Source organism: Ptychodera flava, chromosome 7 (genome assembly GCF_041260155.1).
Source record: "Ptychodera flava strain L36383 chromosome 7, AS_Pfla_20210202, whole genome shotgun sequence".
Lineage (NCBI taxonomy): Eukaryota > Metazoa > Hemichordata > Enteropneusta > Ptychoderidae > Ptychodera > Ptychodera flava.
Window position 1 is genome coordinate 16,938,081 of NC_091934.1, and position 27,237 is coordinate 16,965,317.

At 37.7% G+C, this 27,237-nt stretch overlaps 2 protein-coding genes across 7 annotated transcripts in view; both read right to left on the bottom strand.

Annotated features, from left to right (window-relative positions):
- LOC139136885 (vesicle-associated membrane protein 3-like) overlaps positions 1–10,312 on the bottom strand; it is a 22,657-nt gene extending 12,345 nt beyond the window's left edge. For 2 of the 4 annotated variants that reach the window (XM_070704724.1, XM_070704723.1), the window contains exons 1-2: positions 10,208–10,307; positions 2,665–2,700 (exon numbers count right to left, since the gene is read on the bottom strand). In XM_070704724.1, the coding sequence (XP_070560825.1) occupies positions 2,665–2,700; positions 10,208–10,209 (38 nt within the window). In that variant the 5' untranslated portion in view covers positions 10,210–10,307. Of the gene's footprint in view, positions 1–2,664; positions 2,701–10,207 lie in introns of all 4 variants that reach the window. The other 2 variants (XM_070704725.1, XM_070704726.1) reach the window with 2 other exon arrangements.
- A 3,095-nt stretch (positions 10,313–13,407) lies between these two features.
- The window catches only part of LOC139136886 (GRB10-interacting GYF protein 2-like), a 69,371-nt gene continuing 55,541 nt past the window's right edge, over positions 13,408–27,237 (bottom strand). The window contains exons 15-24 of one of the 3 annotated variants that reach the window (XM_070704730.1): positions 27,007–27,085; positions 25,909–26,028; positions 25,019–25,119; positions 24,080–24,179; positions 22,946–23,118; positions 22,341–22,428; positions 21,848–21,962; positions 21,171–21,352; positions 18,730–18,773; positions 13,408–14,581 (exon numbers count right to left, since the gene is read on the bottom strand). In XM_070704730.1, the coding sequence (XP_070560831.1) occupies positions 18,732–18,773; positions 21,171–21,352; positions 21,848–21,962; positions 22,341–22,428; positions 22,946–23,118; positions 24,080–24,179; positions 25,019–25,119; positions 25,909–26,028; positions 27,007–27,085 (1,000 nt within the window). In that variant the 3' untranslated portion in view covers positions 13,408–14,581; positions 18,730–18,731. Of the gene's footprint in view, positions 14,582–18,695; positions 18,774–21,170; positions 21,353–21,847; positions 21,963–22,340; positions 22,429–22,945; positions 23,119–24,079; positions 24,180–25,018; positions 25,120–25,908; positions 26,029–27,006; positions 27,086–27,237 lie in introns of all 3 variants that reach the window. The other 2 variants (XM_070704729.1, XM_070704728.1) reach the window with 2 other exon arrangements.

Consider the following 27,237-nt stretch of genomic DNA (forward strand, 5'->3'; position numbering starts at 1 on the left):
TTAATTTCCTTCAACAGGAAAACTGTCCATATCCCAAAATGCCTGGATACAGGATATTTTCATGTCTTTGGGTTTCCAACCATGACCAAAAAAATTCTTTTGAACAATGTTCACCACTGTCTTCCATATTCAGCAGTGTACAGAATAAACTCTCAATTCAACACACTCTCTATATCAGTTCACTATTCTCTTCCCAACATGCCACTTTGAGTTTTTCCAGAACAGAGGTACTGGTACAGTGGCAGCCTGTTGGTGACAGCATTACGGTAAGTTGGCTCACCGGGACTACCATTATTCAGTCCCTGTTTTATGAACAATTGACATTTAATCATGGCAGCTGCTGTTTACTTTTTAACCCTTTCACCCCTAGTTCCCTGTGTACAGGTCCAACTTTACCATAGAAAACAATGGATTTGGGACAAACCATGGTGGTGAAAGGGTTAAAAGGTCAAACCTCTGCCACTGAGGGACTGCAGACGGCCACAGCAAGGCATTATGGGATACAGAAACAGATTGTCTACAGAGCTTTTAGCAGCGACTGAAACACTCAAAGGATACTGCTGACAGTTTCTAATGGTGACTGTTGTAATCACAAAATCATAAACGCACGTATGCGACACAAGAACTGATCAAATTTCATGCAATCTAGTTGCATACACCCATAAAATCATAAAAACTATGAAAGTGTAATCTCGGGGCCTGAGCTCCAACTGCAGTATACAGTCACAGTTGACTTGGCACCCATTCAAATGTATATGCAGTAAAAATACTAAACTTTAACGGCAGCCATCAAGATGTGTGTACGGACGGTGATCTCATACCATTTGGCTAAGTAATATGTGAAATATGCATTTCATCAAATCATTTAAGTGCTGCTATAAATAGCTGCAGAGCCATGGACTAAGGAAAATGGGCAGACATTTGTGATAAAAAAGACCCACATTCCACTCAATGACACTTTACAAAATGCATTTAATGTAAATGGTTAGTAGAACAAATCTTATGCTACTGTTGAGGAAGGACAAAAAATGACTATATTTCGACGTAGACAACAAGATACATTATCAGTCAGTACAACGTTGTGACACAGCAATGTCACAAAAGTCAAGGGCTAGGGACAAACTGTTTCCCACATGTACAGAGGAACGATAATTACTCCACACATTTACATAAACGTCATATTGGGGACACTTCAAAGCAATGATGTCAGTGTGGAAATCCTGCCGAAGATTAGGTCCAACCCTGCTGTTTAAAAGTCAGCCTAGAATCTGGCCTGAAGTTTTCCGGTTCTAGCAGCCCAAGTGGGGGTACATGACCAAAGAATTTCTAGACTTGTTTTAAGCAGCATTATGGTTGGACAAATTGTCGCATCAGTACAGGAGGGTTCTGATTGACAATTTTGTTGAAATCACTATTCTTCTAAAATAACTCTGAATAACTTGTTACACAGCTATCCAATACCCGCCATAACAAATTTCCATAAGATAATTGTAGAATATAAGTACATATATTCTCATTTATATTATGACCACTGATTTTACAAAAAGCTTTTTTCAGCACCTCTGTCAAATGGTTAAATTTGCCAATATGACCTGCCTGCACTGATATGACAAAATATTGAGAACAAATGGGGCTGGGGGAGTATAGACCCTAGAGGGGAGGGAGCATAAAAATCAATGTTCGAATCACATCTCATATGGTGTATTGTGTCGGCTAATTTTTGACAGAGGAACTGTCCAGGGATGGACAAATACCCTACATCTGTTATCGGGCAAGTGTGAGCTCCACTTCTACAATCTCCAATATTTACTTATCAGAGTACACGTCACTATATGAGATGTGGAATCAAACAACAGCGTTCCTCTAATGTTGTAAACGACACTTGGTAACACATGTGGCCATGAACAGCAGATTTCAGATAAGTGCTGCCATACCCATGTTTGACTTTATACTAAGAGTGTTCTCTGGGTGTTTTAAGAGAGTCATGTACGAAATCTGGACTTACGAAATGTCTCTTTTTAACTTGTCGTTAAACCAAAGTTGTACAACAATTGTCTGCTGTATGGATATTATTTGACCTCTTTTCATGTACAGTGGTTGTAAAATTGTATCACTTCCTAGACTGTTTTTTCAAACTGAAATGTTTTGCTAAAATTTAAAAGGAACATCCTTTTTTTGCCAGTAAACAAGTGTCAGACAATGTTTATAACATTATGGTTTCGGTTTCGAGTAAAACTTAACCAAACAGTCTACAACACTTTTGTACTTGTTGGCAAAATACATGTACAGGACTTGGATAATTCTTGCAGTATTATTTTTTATTTTTCTCCGTATATATGTTCGATGTGTTTCTATTTCTTTTGATCAATATAATAAAAGTTATATGAAAGCTTGTCAAAGAGACTTAGTGCAATATATTGTGGAGAAAAAGTCTGGAAATACACATGGAAGGTAGCAAATTGATAATTTTCACATTTTGCCAAAAAATTATCTTTCATGGCAGATGAATAGGAATATGGCGATAACATGAGTTGTTAAGGAAGATGATACTGTATATGAAGGTGAGAATATAAACTATGCTGAGTGAAAAGTTTGCAAAATGAAAAAGCTAAACATGGGGTAGATGTTTTGTGGCTGTTGTAAGACAACTCCACATATTTTTACCTAGGTGGTTGACCTGCTGGTGGTGGTTGGGTTGCCCTGTAAAAAAGAATTATTAAAAGTTTCACCATTAGCCCACTCTATAACCGAAGAGAATGTCCATACGCCATACACACACATGGTAAAATTACTGTGTTAGAGTGTCAGGAGTGAATTTTTCTTGAATCACACCACAGTGATCTGGGATTACAAGGTGTGACATCATATTCATCACCCTGTGTATGATGTCACCCTGTGCATAATCTGTCGCCCGGGCCCTCTCTACTATCTGCCCCTGTGTACAATCTGTCACCGTGTTCGTGTACGATCTGTAATCCAGTGTTTTGCAGCAAAGGCTATACTACATGAAGTTATAATAGTCTTGCTATGCATTCATTACAGTCTACCACCCATGCTTTCACTTCTCTCTTTCATAAATGATCTGCCAGAATTACTGGCAGATCGTTTTGCTGTCACAGAAGGCTATTAATCACCATTCATACATCACAACTCACATCCACTACCCTTCCTTTCCCAAACCATGATTTCATAAATGATCGTCGGTGACCTGTCTGGGCTAATGTGCAGCGCTGAATAAGATCTGACCCAATTGGGTAGCTGAATCTGACCAATATAATGAAAACAATACAAATAGACCCCCTAAGTGACTGTGAATAGTGAAAATGGACCAATCAGAGAAAGAGCTTATTCAAGCTGCACATCAGCAGACCTGTCTGAGGTCAAGCTTTGGGCACCGTTTTGCTGTCACAGTTTCTTTTACTGAACAAACTTGTTAACTTTCAATGACACATTGCTGCAATGTAACAAAGCAACATTTTCTGGCACTACATACAACATCATCATTTAATCAGGAATCCAACCAGACATTTTGAGTATTATGCAGAGCAACTATAAATAAGTTTGACACTCAGAAATATCAATGTCTCCTGCTGAGTCAAGATGACACATACCATATCGATGACTACTCATGTCAGACACCATCAAAATCCTAAAGTAAATTAAAATTCAGATTTCTATTATTTCATTAACATTTTCTTTTAACAATCTTCCAAACTAGGTGATCAAATTCAAAAACCTCATTTCTTATCAATCATACTCATTTGGATAATTGCAACACTTCTCAAACAGAATTGATGATGATTCTGATTGCTTTAATCAAAATTCACCGTAACTCTCTCACCACTGTATTTGAATAACACTTAAGTACATGTACATGGTTTCTCCCACCATGATGACTGGAATACGATACAACTACCGGTACACAGCATAGAAGTATTATACAACATGTGGCAATAAATTTTCCTCGGATTTTGAATGGAAAAATTCATTAACCGCTAAACTCTAATGCATCCAGTGGACACATTTTGGAAACCTTGGTCCTACCAATGTGATTATTAAGTTGCCTCTAAGCTGGTTTCATAATCTTGGGAATCAATTGCAATTGGCAATTTCAACTCACACATCATTTGCATGACTCCTCCATACAATTTTGAGGGGATTATTGATTTTGCAAACTATTAGAGAGAAGAAAATTTGCTCTTTGGTAATTTATAGCAGGCATACGAGAGCAAGCAGTCAAAAGATTTCATACAAGGAGATAATAAAATGTGAGTCACAGGCCAAGCATATGGAATTCCCCTATGCCTGGGGCAGCTGAAGAGAGGGAAAATGAATCTAATGAGGTGCACATGGGTACTGTACCTACAGGTACATATATGGTACACTGTAAGTACCCGAGGCTGAATGCACATAGGTTAGCGCAGAACACAGGAGTATATAAGGCATTTCATGAAACAAAACCTGGAAATTTGTTTTCCACACATGGATTGTGCTTACACTGGAAGGTGGGATAATGAAATGCCCATCCTTTCACAGCAATAATTAACCCTAATATGAGGTCACTGGTTTTAGAATCATTTTTGATGTGGAATGAAAGTGAAACTGGCAAGAAATCATAACTGACACCAAAGGCAGCATCTCTCTCCACTTGATGCACTCTATAAACTACCCCCTCGATGTGATGTTCTTTATTCACCTTCTCACTGACAGGTTCATCTGCCCCTGTCAGGTCAGTTGTCCAACTCCTTTACATTGCATTCATTGACATAACGTATTTTGACTGACTTGACGGGCACGCCATATGACATCATCTTTGAAAACCTATGGAAATATACACAACCATGATTCTTTTCGTTTACTGACATTTCTGAGCCATGCAATTATAAACATGTTGATTCTGACTGACTTGACTTGATGGTACTGGTAGTATCATAACAATCTTATGGGTATCTTTTGGTTTTACGTTGAATCAGTGAATGTGAACACCTCAGCTTGAACAGGCTGGCTACCGGTATGTACAGTCACTCAATCTAATATCTCAGAGGTTGAGCTATTTCAATCTGAAAAGTCCAATGCTCTCAACTGCATTTCCTTGTTTTGAAGGTCCAGAAAAGACAACGAATAACAGTACGGTTCGATCAAAGTGCAAAGGTGAAATGGTTAAATACGAAAGGTATCTTGGCGGACACAGAATATACTGGAAGCAACATTTGTACATTTACCATGCACGCTGCCAAATTTTTTAAATGTTCAAAAACGCACTGGTTTTGGTCATGTAATCTTTGGATTCAAATGAATCAAGTGAAATTCAAATCTGTGCCGAAATATTGATACAGAACTGCAACAAAGCGATAAATGGAAACCACCGAGGGAGCAAGGACACCACTGACAGGAATATAAATGCGCCATTTGTATTATTCATGAAACGGTTCCTCTCAATGCTATGATTTGATTAGCCACTGGTAGAGAAGGCAATGACGTCTTCGGCAGTGGAAGGCAAATTATTAGGCATGTACATAATTGAACTGTTCGACAATGAAGTCTTTCAGACCATAATACTCAGCCGCCGTCTAAAAATAGCACCACTCTGCCGAGCAATGAACAGTGCCCTCCCCTCAACGGCCAGTTTTTGTGATACCGAGTGAGTGAGAGCTACGAGATTGAGTGAACTACATATACTTTGTATGTGTACAAATGTTCCTCAATAAAATGTAACTCATGAATTCCATAGACAGGACATAAAACTCATAAAACGCTCTACACTGCCAGCAGCTAGTATAAAAAGTCACCTATACTTCATTTTCTTGGGAAACACAATTTCTGGCGATGAAATTCCAGTGAGTGCCCTGCATTGTATGGACCTGGCTAATTAATGGGTAGTAATTGATTTTTGGCCTGCTCTTTGCATATTCCTATCATTACAATATTGAATCAACGGCAGTGTCTGATTGATCTGCAAACAACACGACTGTGAAGTAGTTTTTTCCATTTTCATACCTAATTCAGCCTCTTTTGTTAACGTAATATTTTTTTCAGCATTCATTGCTTTATGCGGCCATTTTTTCCATATTTCATAGATTCAATACTGTAAACCCCTATTCTTTCTCCAACAAGTTTATTCCATCATGACAGCTGCCTAACTTCTTTCACATATTTATTTTTTTTCAATTTTTGTATTTTTTTAGTGTGAATGCTTCATGAAGTATGTTAGAAGTATCTGCTTAAATATATTAAATACTTCTCGGTATAAGTGAAGTAAATATAGGCACGGTTGTGTTACACTGGAATGCGATCAGACAATGCTCCATTCTGTCTGCTGTTGTAAGGCCTGATTCAGTCTTACCTCATACATTGGTCTCTCAAGGACATTACCCCTGCTCAGTGTTCCAGTAAACCCTTCCTTCATTTACATATAGTTCACCACAGTCACCCTGCCTACATTTCCTACACAGGCCATAATCCACCCTATCTGAGAACAGTCTGATCAGACTGAGTGACTCACAATTTCACAAATGGCCACATATTCTGACTACCAAGGTATGGGTTATCAGGGTATTCTAAAGCTAAATATGTTATTCATAAACGCTTGCTTTACTGATTAGTTACTAGTCATACAACAACAGAGGTTTTTTTATATTTTTTTCAAAGCAGGCTGACTAACTTTCTACGAGCATTGTTACTTTGTTTCTCAAAAATATTTATAAGGTTTTATGATAGAGCTCTATAGAATGTGCATATGAAGAAAGCAATAAATTTGATGCTACCACTACTGTGCAAATCTCCCATAATTGCTGCCTGTGTTTGAACTATTCATGAGCTCTGGTTGCAGAGTAAAATCAATGTTTGAAATGGGACAATCATCAGATCAGCTGGTATATTCAGGATAGTGGCATGCATACTAGTAGTTGACAATAACCAATATTTCTTTCCAAAAAAATTTACACTTTCGGGGAAATTTTTAAATATCACCATTTGAAATTTACTTTTCCAATCGCCGAGTTTTTCAACTTTTCTACTTATGAGCGATAAATATGTAAAATTTGTATAATATGATTAATTGACCACATACTCAGTTGTATGGTTACACTTTAACGAGGTTGCATTATTCCTCTTCTGGTCACGTTCAATCGTGCTGCACACCTGATTTCAGCCAAAGATCCCTGATACACTGTTGTGCATTGCAGTTCAAAACAGCTTACAATTATTAGTGAAACATTGATATTTAAAACATAACAATCCAGAGTTATTGGAATATTGATCAGCATTGAATGGATCAGCCTGACTGAGATATTTCAAACTGGGATTCTATCTTAGGCTTTACACCAAACAAAATTTGACCTGGCATATGTGAACGGTGGCATATGCACCCTCAGTACACAGCTGGATTGACAAAAGCCTTGCACAAGCGTATTGGGGCTTTAAATTGACTGGTGTATCATTAATACCTTAATCCCAGCACTACACTTTTTTTGCACTATTTACCAAAATACTGGTAGCAAAGCAGAAGCAGCGCTTGTAAACAAAAGAAATATCTTCACTGTATTTATACTATGATAACTCAGTTATGCACTGACATAATTACTCAACCCCGCATATTATACTCAGTTATACACTGATATTAATTACTCTACCCTACATATTATAGAATTCTGAAGAATATATTATCTCAGTTGGACTATTTGATTACTACAAAGGCTCTATATGCATTGCTGGTTTTGAAATGCCTTGTACATCCACTCTTCAGAAATAAAAATTTTCATTGATAGTACAAAAAAGTAACAGGTAAAAACAGCTGTGCCAGTAATCTTCAATTTTGAAGGTGCTGCTGGAAGACAAGGGCATTACAGGAGATAACACTTGATTGTTTTCAGGCCGTTGGGGATCAATGTACAAATAGACTGAAAAAAGTCAATTTGGCAAGGCCTATAGTCAACATTGGTCATTACACTCCACGCAACACACTCAGCACCTCATTGGAATGTGTGTCAACAATGCTTTTGATTATAGTGGGGAATTCATTAGACGTTCAAATCTATGGCAAATACTATGGACAGTTTCATGTACGCTGCAGTTTTAAAATTTAACTCTTTTGTCCTTTTGCCTTTTGTTCTATGAATCAAGAACTCCCGCCCCCACATTTGGATACACCAAATGTTAAACAATTTCACAAATGCATCTATAAAGAACATGACAGGGTACTTATATTTAACCAGCCGAGAAGAGAGTGAACCAGAGAATGCATTGCAGTGTAAATGTCAAATGGAGTCCACTGGAATGTTTCCATAACAATGAAAATCCATTGGGCAGGAAGCTGTCCTCTCCAAGTGCAAGGAAAATTAAGACAAATTAGAATACATCATAAAATGGTGGAGATGTTTTTTCTTGTCCTGTCACTCTCAAAAATTAGATACCACTTTTCAAATGAGAACTCATAATGTTAATTTGAAAGCCTGTAATATTCAAAACTGAACCTCGCTCGATAGACCATTTTAATTGTGAAATGATAAAATATTCATTGCCAGGAATGAAAAGGTGTCTCTGAATGATTAATATATGATTCATTATTCAGGAGAGCTGTATTTGATCAAAGCAAATTAAATTTGTCAAATCTGGATATCACTGCTTTGTTTGAATAAAAATTCTGCATGATCAGCCACCCATAGATGTAGGGCATCCTTCCTAATAACTACCAACAACAGCTTTTGTTTGCAACAACCAAAGCATGCAGAAAAACCTTCATACGAACAACAACACCCAAAGCATGCAGAAAAACACAGAATATAAATATTAGGTGAGCACTGACAGAAAAATCTGTTACCATGTGGACAAATGTCTAATAAATGTAATGTATACTAGTCCCTGGACTGTCCCTGGGTATAACAAAGTCCCTACCAATTTTTCTCTGTTTCACGGAATTACCGACTTGCAGAAATAAAATTACTGTGTTAGACATCTGTATCAAATATGACAAGTTTTGATGATTTATTTTTCAAAATTTATTGACTTGACAGTGCTCAGATCTTTTTCTGAACGGACCTAATTACAATATGGAGAAATTATTCTCAGGAGAAAACCTGGTGTAATATCATTAATCCTTTCACAATTGATGTAAAACTGAGAAGTCACGGTCTACCATGGGACTGCATTATTTTCAAGGAAATGCAGTTGAGGCTGGTTTGTGAAGGTCAAAGGGCACGCTACTACGTCGCTTGAAAAAATACAATACTTGAGCAGATTATGTTCACTAGTCTTTGAAGTGAATGGACACTCATTAATGAAAAAATGAAATATTGAGTTAATAAATTTCTCATTAGAGGGTTTTTAACTACTTCAAACTTGTTAACAGTTGAAAAGAACGTCTATTCCTATAGGGGGAGGATCACTGAATTCCAAGAGCTCTGACACTCTCTTTGCTAATATATCTTACATGGTACATATCACTTACTTACGGGTTACAACTTACAGGGCCTTAATCATTTCATTAAAAGATTTCACAGCGCTGAGGCAATGGATAGAACTCGATTTGTACAGCTGGGATCGTATGACAGTAGTGTTTACAATGCAACCTAATCTCGCTACAATTGGAATATTTCATTGATCCTAGCTGGGAGAGCGCCAAAGGTTGTATTCAAAATCATTCTCTCGTCAAATTTTTAACCCTGCTGACCAAAGGTCGGATTGCGTCCAAGAAAAACATCACAATGGCCAATTCAACTGAGCTGCTCGACTGTGATTCATGTTTTTGTTTACCTTCACGAGGTCGCGTGATGGTTAAACATCCCTTATACTCACACAACAGACACAGCAGCAGACAGTCATACGATATACATGTACAATATCATCCATTCATTCTCTGCGCTAGCTCCCTGAATCTCCCGATTGGGCCTCAATTCGGTGACGTCTTTTGACAATAGTTTATCGTACTAAACATCCCCGACAGTGAGCTCACATTGAGGGTAGCAATAATTTTCATTTCATATCGGCAATACTAATTTATGTTGGGTTTCAATCAAATTAACGATATGGATTCATTGAAATACGGAACGTTATGCAGTGTCCGCCCCTGCCTAGGTGTATGCACGGCTGATCGTCGACAGAAATCACTGTACATATTTAAAAAATGGGAGTTTCATGCAGCGTATGATTTTTTGATCGGTCGACGTAAGCAAGAATTATTGAAAAGACTGACGATGAAATAATTACTTACATTGTGTCGTTGTATGTGTGGAATTATTCGCTACCAAAATTTGTGGATCCTCAAAATGGCTGAAATTTCCGCGATGATGTCAACATCCGGGAAATCTGTGATGTCATTTGCAAACTCACTGACGATGCATGAGGGCGCGCCTTACCAAGGTCACCTCTGCCTGAGCTTCGTATCCGACACGAAAGCCCAGTGAATTACAAAGGGCAGCATTTCAAGAGAAAAGTTAGCATTACAGTGGTTTCTCACACATATTTCTGTTGTTATTTAACACATTATTTCCAACTTGGAGTGGAATAGGAGACATAGTGAAGAATCATTATAAATGCTATTTGCAGGGCTATATTTTCTAGATGACAGAAAACAACTAATATTTACATTTTGAAAAAATTGTTGAAACAGTCCCTAGGAACCTATAAACCAAACTGAGACGGCAGTTTAAATGAAGATGTTTGACTAAATATTGAGAAAATTGGTCCAAAAATTTTACGCCAGCAAGTCCATCATCATTGGAACAAATTTAAATGGACTCATTCTAAAGCAATTCAAACAGTTGTCAGGCAGTCTATCCCAGACGAAGGGTGTTTTTCGAGTAAAATAGAAAAAAAAATATCCTGATTAATACAAATGAGCAAAATTTAACGGTCATTTGTGAAGATTTCCATTAACTTGTCCCCTGGAAAGACAAAACCAACCAAATTTTTAAGATATACGACAGATTAAATACCTTTTAAAGAAAATAAAGAAATTTGAAAATCTTAATAAAATCATACCGCGGAATATATGTACTAAATGTAAAACAATTGGACCAGTGGTTTGTCCACAGGAGGACTAGAAATGAAGTCTAAGAAATATATTAATATAATAATTATGAAAATATAATTATGAAATATTGATATAACAATTTTGGTAATGCATCAGTACTAAGTTTTTATCTGATCAGCAAACGATATAAATCTCTTAACATGTATGAATTACACTTAGAACATCTCCGGCATGTCCAATCATATTACTTCATTATTTTGGACACTGTAAATGACTAATCACAGATTGCAAACTATTATTTGCAAAATAAAAAAAAAACCTTCTGGTATGATCTACATGTATAAACATATATACATACATACAGACGCCACCGACTCACCATATAAGCTCTTTTTGGTATTTATATACATACCAAATATGAGCTAAAAATGGTCGCAAACCCAGAAAAGAAATCAGCTTCCCTTGGCTTATCAACAGTGGTAAAAAATGGTTCATAATGGTCCTCAAAGTACCTACCTTTCGAGCTCAAATTTCAGTGAAAATAGTTTTGGCAACAGCCTCTCCGAATATCCTGAATTTTTCTCTGTCGAATTCAATGACCAAGCACTCTGAGAAGTTGCGGGCAAAGAATCAAACGAACTACTTGCAATAACACTCAATTCTCAGATTTGAGTCAAGTGTTGTATGAAGGATGCAACTTATAGAACATGATGACAAGTACATTCAAAAGGCTGTCAACAGAAGTGATACAATTTATGTTGAATGTCACTGTAATTCGAAGGGGATCTTTCATAATAATAGTGGTGATAATAATAATAATTGCACATTTCCATTTTGAGCCAAACTAATGTGTGACATATTGTTCCTTGCTGCCAATTAAGAATCTGCAATGAACACTCAAAGATCATCCAAGCTGGGTTACCTTTATGTTATAATTCAATTTCATTTTTGTAATGAACACAGTTGTGTACAGATAACATAGTAGACATACACACATAAAAAGAACAGTGTCTTTTGAGTGTTTAGATAGTGGTGTAGAGTTGAGATCTAAGCAGAGATTGAAGTTGCAGCTCCGTCACAAACCTCCGAGTGACTGCATCCATCCATTCCACTCAGTTTATCCATTTGTGTATCTCATAAGAAACCAGATTTGCATCCCTCCCTGCATATGTCATATTTAATTTTGTCTACCCAGAGTGCTGTTCTCATCAACTTTATCAATCATGAGATCTCAAAAACTCCATTAGTAATTTTACACTTCTATCAAAACACCCAAAAAGACTGTTCTTTTCACCTACTATGTTATCTGCACAACTTGTGTGTGCAGCACAAAAAAGTGTGACACATTGGCAATTGTATAGCTTGGACGATCTTCCCTGTATCTCAGTGTGCAATTCGCTTGTACAGTTAACTTTATTCCCTTGTTTGGCTATTGACATACTTCATGGTATAGAAATTGGGAAAAAAAAGAGGCCAAGGGGATTTATAAAATCTCTGAAGATCTCCATTTTGATGCTTTTGATAAATAAAACTGAAGATACTACTGTTGTTTACATTATTATTAAAGCTGATATCACCTCCATAATGATGTGACCAATTCCCAAGGATAGCCAGTACATGAAGTGTAGTACGTGTAGATGAAAACACGAGTACAGGCGTGGTGATCACCAAGGCGATGTCATGGAAGGCTCGTATTGACTGTAGTAATTTTCTTTGTCAGTACCATAACATTTACCGATCTTCTCATGCAAAAAAGTATTTCACTGAAACAATTTCAAAAGATGAAGATTTCGTGCCTTTTATCGCATCAATTTAAGTTCTGGGGAAGCTTTGTTCCATCCTATACCTTAGCTCGTACCAAGATATCATAGGTCTTTTGCAGGTTTATATGTTTTCAATCATTTCAAGTGACACTAGCAACATAGTTTTATTACAGTGAAGAGTATAAAATTCATGTATATCTTTTTGGTGATACTTCCAATACAGCCTTTTTCTATCAAGGGTTTCCTTTCCCTTTTAATACTTCATCCTTGAATATTGCAACCTCTGATCACATAACCTCACACTGCTGTTGGTCAATACACACTGCCCAATGAGTTGCTGTGTTGTCCTTATTGGTGAGGGATTTTTTTTTTTTTTTTTGTGGTGGGGGGGGGGGGGGGGGAGGACATCAGCCAGTCAGCAGAGACAAAGTGACACAACCTTACATAAGTCAGTTGTGAATTTGAAAAGGTATTTGAAAAGTATTTGAGAAGAATTATTTGGGTTTCAAGGTAATCTATATCTCCGACGAAACAAGGAGGGAAAAATCCTGACTCTGAGTGGCTGGTGCGTACATTAATATGGGCTTATCAGAGGATTAAATGAATCGCTGAGATGTGGTTACACAAGGGTCATCTCCTCATTCGAAATATGAATACAACGACACAGACAATAAATAAAGTTTTTATATCTTTAATATTCTTTTCAGTATGTACATATGTCAATATCTCTTGTGGTTACCTCAAAGAGTTCTATTTTTTTCTGATTTTATTCGGTTTTTTGTTAAAAGGACAAGAAATCATCAACAAACCAAAAAAGGGCAAAAAATAATAGGTCATTCAGTTGATTGATTGATAAGTTTGGTGGCAGATCAAAGTCCACCAAAAATTGTATGTAATTCTTTCTGGGGATAAAAAGAATGCGATATCCCCGTTTGTGTAAACGATATATTATAAAATTCAGGTGAGGACATGCAGTGTTCATAAATGTGTCAACAAATATTCACTTTCCGCAGAGGTTTCAAAATGTTTGTTTCTTAACATTTTGTAATACCACAGAAGATCCATATGATGAGAGTCATTATCTTAACGGTGACATCAATGGTGAGCAGTCGTGTAATAGAGAATGTCAGCCGTTCACATAGAGTACACTGAGTATCTTCTCTATGTGTACAACTTGGCAAATGCTAGGGTTTTTTTTTTCAGGGGCCTTGTTGTCAGCTTGTAGCTTATCATGCTTTCTGAACTTGTTTCCTACTCTGACATTTTGTCAAGTCTTCAGACCAGAGACACCATTGAATGATTTACAATTAGCGGACTGACTCTACAAAGCTGTAACTCCGGATAACTGCAGACACTGTTTGATCAGAATCTTGTCAATCAAGATAACTGAACTGATATGTCTGGATCAAGACTAGGAATGATAATAACTAAGGATTGATGAGGGAGTTGGTTTGACACATATATCAACACGAGGCATGACAACCTCACGAATTCTGAATTAATCCCTCCTCCTCTGTGACACACATCCAACCATCCTTGACTAAAGCAGCACCATGAGAGAGAGGCAGGGAGGGAGACAAGAGAGATAGACACAGAGAGAGCGAAAAAGATAACTTGAAACTGGCTTCTAGCTTGCACTGTACAATATCATCAACTAGTACAAAAAGTCCTGACTGATTCAAGCATCTTTAATTACGGCAATATCTCCCACGTTCACTCTCTCCGTCGAGGCGTTGACGCTGAACCCAAGGATTTGAGGGTCCACCTTCTGCATACGATTCTTCTTCTTCCTGCCGCCCTTTGACCTCTGATCCTCCTCCCATTCATTCTGCCCGCTCAAGTCCGGCTCCTACGAAAACCAATGCACAGTAAGCTACATTATGCACCGTCCTACAGATATCTTTTTACACATACAATGCAAACATGAACAGTATGCCTGTACCTGACAATTTTTTAAACAAATTCTATAAGACAATAAACTCAATTCACAACAAATTACATAACAAAAATTTGTGGAATTTTTCATACGAGGTTCCCATTGGACTGCATAGAAAAGCTTACAAGCATATTTAATCACATTAACCCTTTCACCCCTCTCCAATTGTTTTAATATGGCACTTTGACCTCTGTGCTCTTGGGGTGAAAGGGCAAAGGTGAACATGGGGGTGGGGTTGGGGGACATGCTGCATCAAGGGTGTGTTCACGCCATCGTCAATGTCACGGTTTCTCACGGAAGAAGCAAACCAAATGTCGTGATTTATTTAAAGTGGATGAAAACGGAAACACAAGACTTTCCACCTCATGGAGACAATGCAAGAGGATATCAGATTGATATTTTGAGGCTGAGCAAGTTATGATTGTTCATCTCCATTCTACATGTATATTGGTCTAACCCTAGTTCTCAAGCAGTGTATGGTGAGGCCATTGTATAAAGGAAAGGGGGTATAAGGGTAGAAAAGTAACTGATGATGTCACATGCAAACAAGTTCTGGTTAGATTATTACAGTTAGATTTATTACAGAGAATGAGTTAACTCTATCCTTGAAACTGAAATACATTTTTTTTAGGAATAATTTACTCAGATCTGTAACAGGAATCAAAGTGGCTTGCAAGTAATTTCTCAAAGGAGCAAAGTATGTGTACATGTTGAAGGAGCAAACATTGGTGTTGGTTCTCCAATATCAAGTCAGGCAGACATCTTTGCAGTCCAGTATACCAGTCATGCATACATTCTTTATACATATTACTATTCTTTATACATTATTCTCAGGGTCTGTTGGAAGAGGGGAATGGAATAGCCATCATTCCGAGAAGAAAGTTTGGTGATTATGTCTACCATAGGATTTGCTCACTCCTAATATGTACAGTGTATCTGGACTGTGAACATGCTTCTTTCATCCACAGATCTTGAGAATTTTCCTCAGTAAAGCATAGAACAAAATGACCCCCTTTTTTGGTATTTGAAATGTATTCTAAGAAGGGACCAACACCAAATGTCCCCTCCTATGTAATATCTTGGTAAAACCTTTTTGTGAATAAAATATTTTTAGGGGTGTATTTACACCTGCAATCACACTGATAAATACAAATATCCCTAAATGATAAAATTTCACATATTTTGCATACTGCCTGACTGGCTGCATTTTGCTACTCTGCAGCACAGCTGTGTTATGGAATTTGAATGTCACGATTGAAACTGTGTGACATATCACAAATTAATTGTACATCAATATTTGGTACAAAATTGTCATTTGCTAAAATAAAGGCAGGAGTATAAACCAGCACAAGAGGGCAGTGTTCATGTCATATCAGTATCATGAAGTTGCTTTTTCTTTTGTGTAACGTATGAACACTCACTACATTGTGCTCATGACCAAGGCTCTCTTGTAAGGTTCTCTGTGATTGGTACATTGCTTTAAATGATTCATAGTGAGACCAATCTGTCACTTTGTTTTATAGGTATGTATATGCATCATATATTCAATGGTATATTATCATACACCCATGCCCATATCATTCCATCCTGATGTCTACTGCAGGATATCAGCTGTGATATGTCACAGTAGACATCGAGATATGCACAATAAGTGTCATCAATTTGTTAGGTTTGCCTAACTTCATTTATTACTTGAAAGCAAACAAACAAGCAAAATTGCTGTCACTTTCCATTTGTGATGCAATGCTGCCCATATAAAAATTAAGGGGCTTTCAAAACAAGGATATTTTGGGTAGCTAAACACAGTAATAGGATATGTTGAATCTTGTAGTGTTATCGCATGGTAGTTACATCAAAGTTCTTGTCATTACAAGTTCCAGAAAATTTTTTACGGTTCATGCAGCAAGGTTTCCCTCAGAGCAGTGGCACTGAGTGCCACATGTTGACATGGCATCTCTGGTGAAGACACACAAAATGCCTTCCCCTCTCCTCTACATACAGCAGTTTGGCCAAATTGAAACCAGGTGAGTCATCAGGAAGAGTTGAGTTTTGACTTTTGTATGAATACTGTGATACTGGTTGTAATAATATATTGTACAATAGAGTTCTACCCATGAGACTTTGAGTACCCATATTTTTTCTTATGACGTTCCATGATATGTGGGGGAATTGTCAGGCCTGGTATTGAATTCTGTGAAAACATCACAGAGTTTATGAACGATGCCTGTATACATAAATATTTTCATATCTATGCGCATGGTGGAATAAAAGTAAAGCCCCCTAAGTTTATGATTTTTCCTATCAATTGTAAGATTCTGGGCATGGGTATATGATAAATTGATGATCACCAAAATATCGCCTATTCCTTGTGTTGTATCAGTATTTGCATCTTTTGTCCTGTGTCTGACACGGGGCGAAGTCTATCGTCTGATACAACACAAATGACACTCATGTTGATATGAAACAGGAACACGCAATATTAGGTTACAATATCTCCCATATCATGTCAGCTCATTGCTATTAAAATCCACTGAGCAGTGATTATGCATATTGAGTGACAACAAGCCAAGGTACATCAACAGCCTAAATCCATACACTGTGTTTGGAGAGCAGCAAAGATACAGAAGTATATACTTCATGTTACCTTCAACACAACACAAATATTACATTGTCAAGCAAGCTCTACATACAGGACTAGTATTATTTTTTATTCAACAAGCTGAAGTGAATGGTAAAGAAGAGAAAGCACAAAGACATTTACTTTAACTATAAAACTCAATAACAGCATGCACACACAAATATGTGAAGACAAATAAGTTGGAAAGTCTTATAACATCAGTATCACTGATGTGACTGTGTGTTTTATTTATTTCTTTTTAGAATAAAATCATTGACAGCAGATGCACACCCTGTTGATGGATGAGACATTGTCAACCTTTCAATTGGAAGTCTACTGATTGGCTGGAGAGAGGAAGCATTGTTCTTTTGTAGCGCTGCAGGGTGAGGTCTCCGACATCATATCACTGCATGCACAAGCAACTTTTTAACCTGTCACCGCCATGGTTTGGTCCAAACCCATCGCTCTCAGTAGTGAGTGTGGACCGGTTTACAGGGAAATGGGGGTGGACAGGTCAAAAAGAGGAAGTCTTACATGGCAACATATATTGTTACTGTGCATATGATACAGGTACATAAGAAGCTTAGAAAAAATCAGGATGCGGCATTTTTGATGATCTCTTTTTACAAGAGAGTAAACTACACAGCGACTGGCACTATACTTTTACATTATACATCACTGAAATTTCACATCTAGCTTTGGAAAGGTTTCTGTCCCACAGGATTGATGTTTCAACATACTACACAGGCTTTTTGTTTTGAAAAATTTTTTGTGATGACCAAATTTCATTCTGCATCTCCGCAAAAGCGGAGTTGCCAAAAAAGTAAATTTGGTGCTGAGCCCTGTGAGGAGAACTAAATTTGATCAGATGGTAATAGAAGGATGCAGCCTTGACTTGGAAATCGTCGGGAATTTGGGTAATTTTTGTGTCCTGTGATAAATGACAAGTACCCACAGTGTGTCAAACAGTTCCTGCAAGGAAACAGGCACTGCGCAACCTTCTGTTGCCAAATTGACAGGAAAGAGTTGTCGTTCCCCAAAACTATCACTAAGCAATGAAGTCGAACTGTGTGCTGTGTAGCATGCGTACCCTCAGAATTAAAACACACTACAGGGCTGGAAATTTCGACTGGTTCACTTGCTCACAAGTGACCTGAATGAGAATAAATGTAGGGAAATCAAGACTGAACAAAACTCTGGCCATAGTGGACCACAAAATTTTCAGAAAATATTACAATAAGCTTTTCTGACATTTTGCAGGGGGAGTTTTTTTTTCCTTAGGTTCTAGCAAACAGAGTTAGCCGCATCCCTCTTTAAGAGGCACAGAACAGCATTCATTCATCACTATGACAACGACATTGCAAAAGAGATTGCGGGGTTCCATCGATAATAGAATGACTATTTACTGACTTATTGGTATTGTAGAGTAGCGAGTGTGACACACCTCTAGTTCACAGGCCAGATATAATGCCGGCTTCCAAGGTTGGACTACAGAATGAGGGCAAAAAAGAAACACAGTTCAACGCATCATGGCAAACTTCAACAAATTTCTACAGACAAAATTGTAGTTAACCCTTTTACCAAGTGATGAAATGACTACTGTTCTTGATGCCATTTACAAACAAATTTCTTCTTTTCTGTATCTTTTACCGTATTGGCTCCTGTAAGATGGTCCCATTTCCCCCTCCAACCTTGCCCACCCCTCGAAAAAAAGGGGACTTCTGACCCACCCCGAAAAGTTTCCATAAGAAATGAGCTGACACAATCTACAGTACGGTTGACTTTGCGGAGTGTGTGAATATGGGAGTATAGGGGAGGTGGGTGAGCAAATCTACATTACATGCAGTGTAAGGTGAACTAAATAAACTCTCTATTATCTAGATTAAGACACTACAGGGGAAACACTACCTACATACCATACATCTCAAATAAATACAACGGGCTCTAAGTGCCCTGTATCCCCCCTCCTTTTGTAGCAGCTACACATTTTGGTTGGTCAGCCCATTTCATAAGGAACAAGAATGGGAAGTGTCTAAGTTTCACACTTTCTAAACATTTGCGGAAAGTGGATATGCAATAGGGTATCTGTAACATACTTGCTTTGGAAGTTTTGCATCAGGCAATAGTAAAAGACACTTTGCAAGCTGAATATACCTCTAACACCAAGCTAATACGGTATCGTGACTCAACTTTATTGTAAACTTGGTAAAGCTCTTTGATCTGGGTTGCCTGTCAGTACATTAGGTTATCATCAACATTAGATTTAATAAACATCTTGATCACCTGTTGACAGTCACAAAATCCCTGACAATATCAATATGAGCTATGACATAAGTGTTTGCGATTTGAAGAGGAATGACTGTGAAGTTTGAGTATCAAATTTATTGTGCTTAGTTCTGTATGTATCAACAACTCAAAGTCTATAATGTACAACAGCAGAAAGGGTTAAGGAAACAATTCCACTGTCTGCCCCTTCCCATGGGGGAATGAATACATTTCACTGTTTGAATGCACGAAACGTGAAACTGACAAGACTGATCGGCCCGTACTGTTCTCTTCAAAGTTTTTTGTACAAATTGTGCAAGAATGTGGTTGCAATATGTCTCTTTTCAGATAAATTAGCACAATCATAGTAGCATTTGGCAGCACAACTTGCAAATATCGCTGCAGAATTTGAATGACATCTAAACTTTTCATTCAAAACATATAATTTTTTGGGTTTCATGAAAACTATTAATTTTTCTTGGTAACAGTAGAGTGGGACTTGTTTTAGTATGAAAATTTCCCAGTAGTGAGAGGATCAAATTGGATGTTACGACTCCCTACACATTTATAGCCCTTTAAACTCCACCCTTTTAAACCCATTTCCATCTGCGTACTTAAATTTTCTCTACCTTATGTACAAAATTCATACCTTAATTCAATGTTGAAATGATAAACAGGTTGCAACGAAAGTGCAACACTCACATACAAAGAAACTGGGTTTGAAAGGGTTGTGATGAATAAATGGCTAAAGTGGAAAACGTCCTAAACCCCAAAGCTGTTGTACAGTTGTGATAACTTTTTCCCATTTTTTGTTTGTTTGATTCGAGTTCTCAGATATTGCATACAGACTGTTGAAGATATCCATGCACTGGCAAACTAACCCATCAAAAAGAGACTTCCCACAGTAACAGAATAGTGGAATGTACCATCATCAATGCTAATCTTTGTCAGAGACAACAGGCTTGCTTTTTTTTCTCATTTAGGCTATTCAGTAGACAGAGAGTTCTGGAAACTTGGTAAACGTACAAGCTATGCCTCTTTTCATGACAGGCAAAAGGGTTAACATTGTGCACAGTCTATTTGCTACATGAATGCGAGCATTTTTATCAACACAAGCAGCTACACAGAGACAACTTTTGAAGTCACATGTCAACGTTTCATTTCCGTTCTCTGACACTTGGTGGCATCATTTGCAGTTCGCTTGGTATATTATCTTGTCCATGCAATAACAAAACTATTTCTGCTTCTCAAGACGATTCACCTTCATACGTAGTGTTCTGCATGTACTCAAATATCACGACAGAAGCAGAAACACCTCAGTAATGTTCAAGAAATGCAACTGAGGTGTAAAATAACACATTTTCATCTACTGATATAAAATTAAAGGTTGCTGCCAAATCTTGATTTAGTTTGACAGAAATCGCTAGCTGCAGAAATGGGTGGCAATGAATACCTGCATGTCATTTGACTTAATGCGAGCAGCATTTACATAAACAAGCAGCAAGACAGACATCATGTAGCATTAACTTGCCGAAAACTCTGTCCTTACAATGCTATAATCCCCATGGATGGCAAAATTATTCACATACATGAAAAGATACATCAGTGGATGTCACTTACCATTTGCTGTTGCTGTTGTTGTTGCTGCTGCAGTTGCTTTCGCTGCAGGTGCTTGGTTCTCCTGTCAACAAACTCTTTTGCAAAGGTGCTGACGCGATGAGAGTCCCCAAGGAAGCTACGGCAGTAGTCATGCACCTCATAGGGGGACTCCACCTCAACCAGAAAGCTTATGAAAGTAGGAACTGTGAAACAAAACAAAATGTCAACATGTGTTTTATGCAAAACAGCTATTTTTTTTCCTGAACAAACCAAGTGCGTGAGTGTATTTATCGTTTCAGTTACATTGCTATTCTGTTTCCTGAGGGTAAATCACAGTTCACTTTAATATGTATGTATGTACTTCGTTTAATGTTGAACCCCTTAACTGTCACACTGTAGTAGAACTGCTGTACCAGATACACCGTGAACGTTTTTACGATCTCATCAGAATTTTCCCACATTCATGGTATTGAGTGATTCGTAATGGTGCTTGAAACTTGTGGTATTAAGGATAGTCTAGAGGGTCATGTATCGCGTTTCACATGCCATGAAATCAACTGGATTTGGTTCCGCTATCATTTTGAATCATCTATACACAAATCAACAAACTGACATGAGCACAAATGCGAATTTTATTTCTTTCAGCTGACAAATGTACTCCGACTTGTGAAAAGAAAAACAAAATTGGTATTACTCACTGTCCAACTGGCCTTGGCCTGCCTCTGGAATCTCTCGTAGTGCTTTCTCGCACCACTGTGTAAATTCATTAGCCACCAACATGGTATTGCTCTGAAATAACTTATGAACAGTTTCCTATGGAATCAAAACAAGTGGTTAATACACATTAAAACTGTGGATAATAAAATTAAAATATCTATTATTCTGACTGATACTACAACTATTTGTTTTGTTACACCATGTTTGACCAACAATCTCAGTCTTGAAAATAATGTACAAAATGATTTTCGGAAAACTATCACTAATGAGGGGGGCTCCAATAAATCGATTCATTACCTCACTTTACTCACTGAAAAATATTCAAGTGTAGTTTTTGGTTTTGGATCACTCATCTACCTTTACGATTTGTGAATTGATAGGTTATCACACAGAACCACTTCAGAGAAGTTCACGTCTTACGTGGGACTCAAGCAGGAGATGCCAGTGTTGGCAATACAGTTTAGTATGACTCACCTCCTCTTTCTTAGATCTTGCACGGCTGTTTGCTTGCGCTGGCTGCTGTGGCCTTGATTGAGTTTGATTTAATGAAGGAAAGTGAGCACTGAAATGCAAACGTACTAGAATCAATGGCAGTTTCTATCATGCAGTTTAACCCTTTCACCACCATGGTTTGTCCCAAATCCATTGTTTTCTATGGTAAAGTTGGACCTGTACACAGGGAACTGGGGGTGAAAGGGTTAAACTTAACAGCTTATAACACCCGTTTTAGTTGAGGAGACAAAATCCACAATTAAAGAATGAGAATGGAATATTTCAAATATGCTCAATTTTTGACAGCCTTGCTGTATGAACTTTTGTATCCAGTCTGAATTGAATAACAAGAGTTTGTTACATTGACACCATAGAACTACAAACAATACACAACATCACCAAAGGTAAAAAACACTACACAGCAGAATCATGAGAAACAGGACGCAGACCAAAATAACAGAGCTCAAGTGGTGTAAGTCTTCATGGAGATTATTTGCATCAAGTGAGACTGTACAAAATATCACCCCTTTCATTGAATACTGGACATTCATCACTCAAAATTAACATTTGCAATAACCTATACTCACTCTTGGTGTTTATTTTTCTTGACCGACTCCCTGCCACACTCATCCCAGAACCCACCAGGGGTATTCTTACACTGGGGATCTCCCCACACACTAGTACCGTCCGAACCCCAATTTAAGGCAGCACTGGTATTAGCACTTCCCCACACTGCTGCTTGACCCAGAGACATGTTTGCCTGCCAATACAAGCATACATATGAAGTTTACATGGATTTCTTCAAAATTCTGCCAAATCTGTCAAACTCATCTTATGGTTGTGGATGTAGCTCTTTTATCCTTAAAGCTCCATTTGCTGTGACTTTTGGTGTGTTCACTATTGTTCTGTTTGTAAAATTCAGTTGTCCCTTATATATTCTGATCTCAACAAGGTATGGACATATTGAAGAAGTTAGTATCTTGATGTTGTGATTAAACAGTATGCAAACATACCCGTAATACACTACCATATTGTCTATATAGTTCTTTTACTAGTCCCATGATGCATTGCACACTTGGGTATACAAAGTATACGCTTCTCATTAAACTTTTTAGCCCTGGAGTATATGCAGTGTATATTATTCATAATCATAGAACACTATGGCAGGTTACACACTGACCTACATTTTTGTAAGCGATGGATACAAAATACATGAGGAAATTTGAACATTGCAAATTTGTGTCATTCTTGTAAAACATTAACAAATCCTTGTACAACACATAAACCAGTGTGTTTTTGTTGTTTTGAGTGTCTATATGATGTTTAATATACCCACAGCAATGTATCGTGGGATAGTCGGGAAAAGACCTATTATCCTCTGTTCCTTTTACGCAGACTTGTTCCTTAATGTGATCACTAAATTCATTCACTGCAGTATACTTTTTTCTTTACTGTATAGGGATTGCACTAGAGATTGCTACAGGTCAGTACCTATGACAAGAAATGTGAAGTAGTTGGGAGCTTTCAATGCACAATAATATGGGTCCCTTTAAACAATGATTAGGCCTGGAAGCAAACTGTACTCTGAACACTATTCACTGCATTATGTCTGTAAACTGGGGATTGAAACACATTTAGTCTATTTTGCTGCGCAAAACACAGCACGTCACATTGGGACTGGTTAGTATTCCAGGGCACAAGTACAGTTAAACAGTACCTACCTGATTCTGTTGCCTCTGCTGTTTGTGTAACAGCTGTTGTCTAGCTTGTTCTTCCTGGATCTCCAACAGAGATCGGGGTTGTGATTGCATATTAGATGTACTGTGGGTGACAAGAGATCAGACAGGGGTTTCATTAAACATTGAAATGCCTTGCAAAAGGGGAATTACAGCAAAATCTGGTTAGGCCAAAGTAATTAAATTCTTTGTTTTGCGTCCACTCAAAATGGGAAAAGGTACGCGTCTAAGTGGCTGAAAAACACACACAAGAAAATTAACACAATGTAATTTGATTGCAGCAAATAAAAAATTGTAACAAATATTTAGTTCAGAAAAGCTAAGCGGGAATGTCCTAAAATTTCCTATTCGAATACACTGTGTGTGTTTTTCATGAAAACCTTAAAAACCTAAGCGGGTGGGGACGCAAAACAAAAAATTTAATTACTTTGGCCTTATGAGATCACACAACACTCTCCTGTCATAAATAAGACAATGCAATCCACATGTCATCTACATTTCAATGTACATCTTACTTGAGTTGTACAGAACCAATCATACAATGTCTATTATGTACACATGGTAAAACGGCTTTCAGAAAATATACTGTGTTCCAAAACATAATAGATTTCTGAAAAAAAAAGGTATGCATGGCACATACTCTTGTCACTGTAATGTTTAGCGTTCTTCACTTCTATACAACAGTGATCTCTGTCTGACCTTTTCGACTCCAAAATGTGGATACTTAGGGTTCAACAACCTGGTGCTCAATGAGGTAGTTTAGCTACAGGCAACTGATATACATGTATTCATGTTCAATACTTGGCTAATATGAATGCTTGGGTCAAGTTCCCAGGCTACAAACACTCATTGAATGATAATGTTCATGACAGTATTAGATACAACATTAATTTCATATTAAGTTGGAGTCAGCTATTTTCTTACTTTGAATTTTGATTAGCCCATCCAGCAGGCCTTTGTTGTTGCTGATTCTGTTGCTGTTGTTGTTGTTGCTGTTGCTGCGCTTGCTGCAACTGACGCTGGCGCTGCAATGGTAAAGACAAACAAGATCAAGTAAGACACTGTTCAAAAAGAGGTTTTGAATTTCAGACATTCACCGAAGTATACGGTGAAAGGGAAACACGGCTTAGGAAAATGGATTTGAAAGAGGATGTGGCTGGCAGGATTAGAAGAAAGGACAAGGGATGGAAAGAGCCAGGATGAATGATGGAAACACAAGAATACAACTCATCATTTTATATTTCGCTCCCCTATTCATATGGTGAAACCTCTGATCTAAACTTCATTTGCCCATTTACAGTTTCTTGTCATTGGCATTTTCAAATTTTCCTTCAACCCTTTCCTACCATGGTTTGGCCTAACCCCATTATTTCCAATGCCAAAGTTGGACCTCTACAGTGGGAAATGGGGTGAAAGGGTTACAAAATCATGATATCATTTTGTATTTAGCCAAAGGTTGGGGAGCAAGGACACACGATTTGGGATCACAGACTTATATTGTTCGGGCCCCTCTTGTGCTTTTTTAGGAAAAGCAGGTAAAAGTTGGAAGTTTTACTACCTTTTACAAAAACACTGACGAAAACAAAATGTCTAATAATATATACATATACCAAATGTGAGCTAATATTGTGCAAAACCTAGACTGCCAAGGGTGCAATCTTGGTGCCCCATAGAAGTATTTGCACATTAATTTGTTTGAGATGTATCTTGACTGTCTCAATGTAGCATGAAAGAGTGATAAACTTTCAAATACAGCAATTAAACTTAGAGACCAGAAACTGGCAATGACAATGGAATGACAAAAAAAAACGCACCTCTTCTCTAGCCCTGTGTTCTTGTTCCTGTAATTGCTGAATCTGTAACAAAGACAGTTGGCCACCAGTACCACTGTTGCCATTGTTGTTACCCTGTCCCCACAGAGCTGAACTGGGAAGCTGAAATCACAACAAGTTTTCACATTATCTCCCGATGATCGTAGTCTTTGTCACCCAATACACACAGTGGATGAGGAAATCTGTTCTATGTGTCGTAGACCTCAGATCAATATCATGGCAAACAACTGGATTTGTTCATCTCTCCATGTACTCTTGCACTATTTATCATCCGGTAGCTTTCATCTTCATGTCCGAAATAACGGTTTAAACATGATGAAACTTGGAAGTTTCACTTGAACCATACTACCATATACTTGTACATTCTAAGATCACAGACTGAGTCTTGAGTGGGCAATGACCACAGCATGGCTGTGTAGTGCATATGTCACAGGGTGGGTAGCTCCCAGTTGATGGTATACTATTATATAGGTATTTTCTTGCTAAGTTAACATGTATGTGCAGATTATTACATGCCTCATATATCACACGTAGTGCACTCCAGTGGATTCAATAGTAACTTGTCGATGATGTTGCGGGTCGCATAATCAAATTTTGACTGCAAGTACACCGGAACTATTTTCAAACTTGACAACTTTGGGATTTGAAAATGTTCATGTTTTACATAGGAAATCTGGCTTTTAGAAAAGTATGCGAGAAAATAAGATAACCTGCATGACAGAGATTTAAATATATCAATGCGCCATTCAACAATGTAAGTAGTTCTATTTAACGGATTTTCCTCTAACATGGATATAAAGCATATGATTGTCAATTGCAAATAAACCCAAACATTTGGAGTGAAAATTATGTAACAGAGGCATGTAATAAAACTATAGCCCAAAAATGGGACTATGTTCCCTCGAGGCAGGAGACCATTTGCCCTCCTGATGCTGGTAAATGGTCACCTACCCTTGGGCACAATCTCTTGTTTGGGCTATGATATACAATACTGCATCAGAGTATAGGATATACTAATATTAATGAAGCATGCAGGTTTAACTGTCATACTACCTCCTTGAACAGACATTTTGCCCCTACCTTGATTTGCTGCATCTGTTGCTGTTGCAGCCTTCTCAGAGCTTCCTGTTGCTGCTGCTGTCTTTGAATTTCCTGTTGCCTGTTGGATTGGAAAGTAATGACCACATTTGGTCAAGAGTGGGAACCAGTCAAGTATTTGCAATGATGTGGTTGCCTTCCAAACAGATATGAAGGGATTGGTATATACTTTGACACTTTGTTACTGTGATACTTAAAATCCTGCTGCGAAAG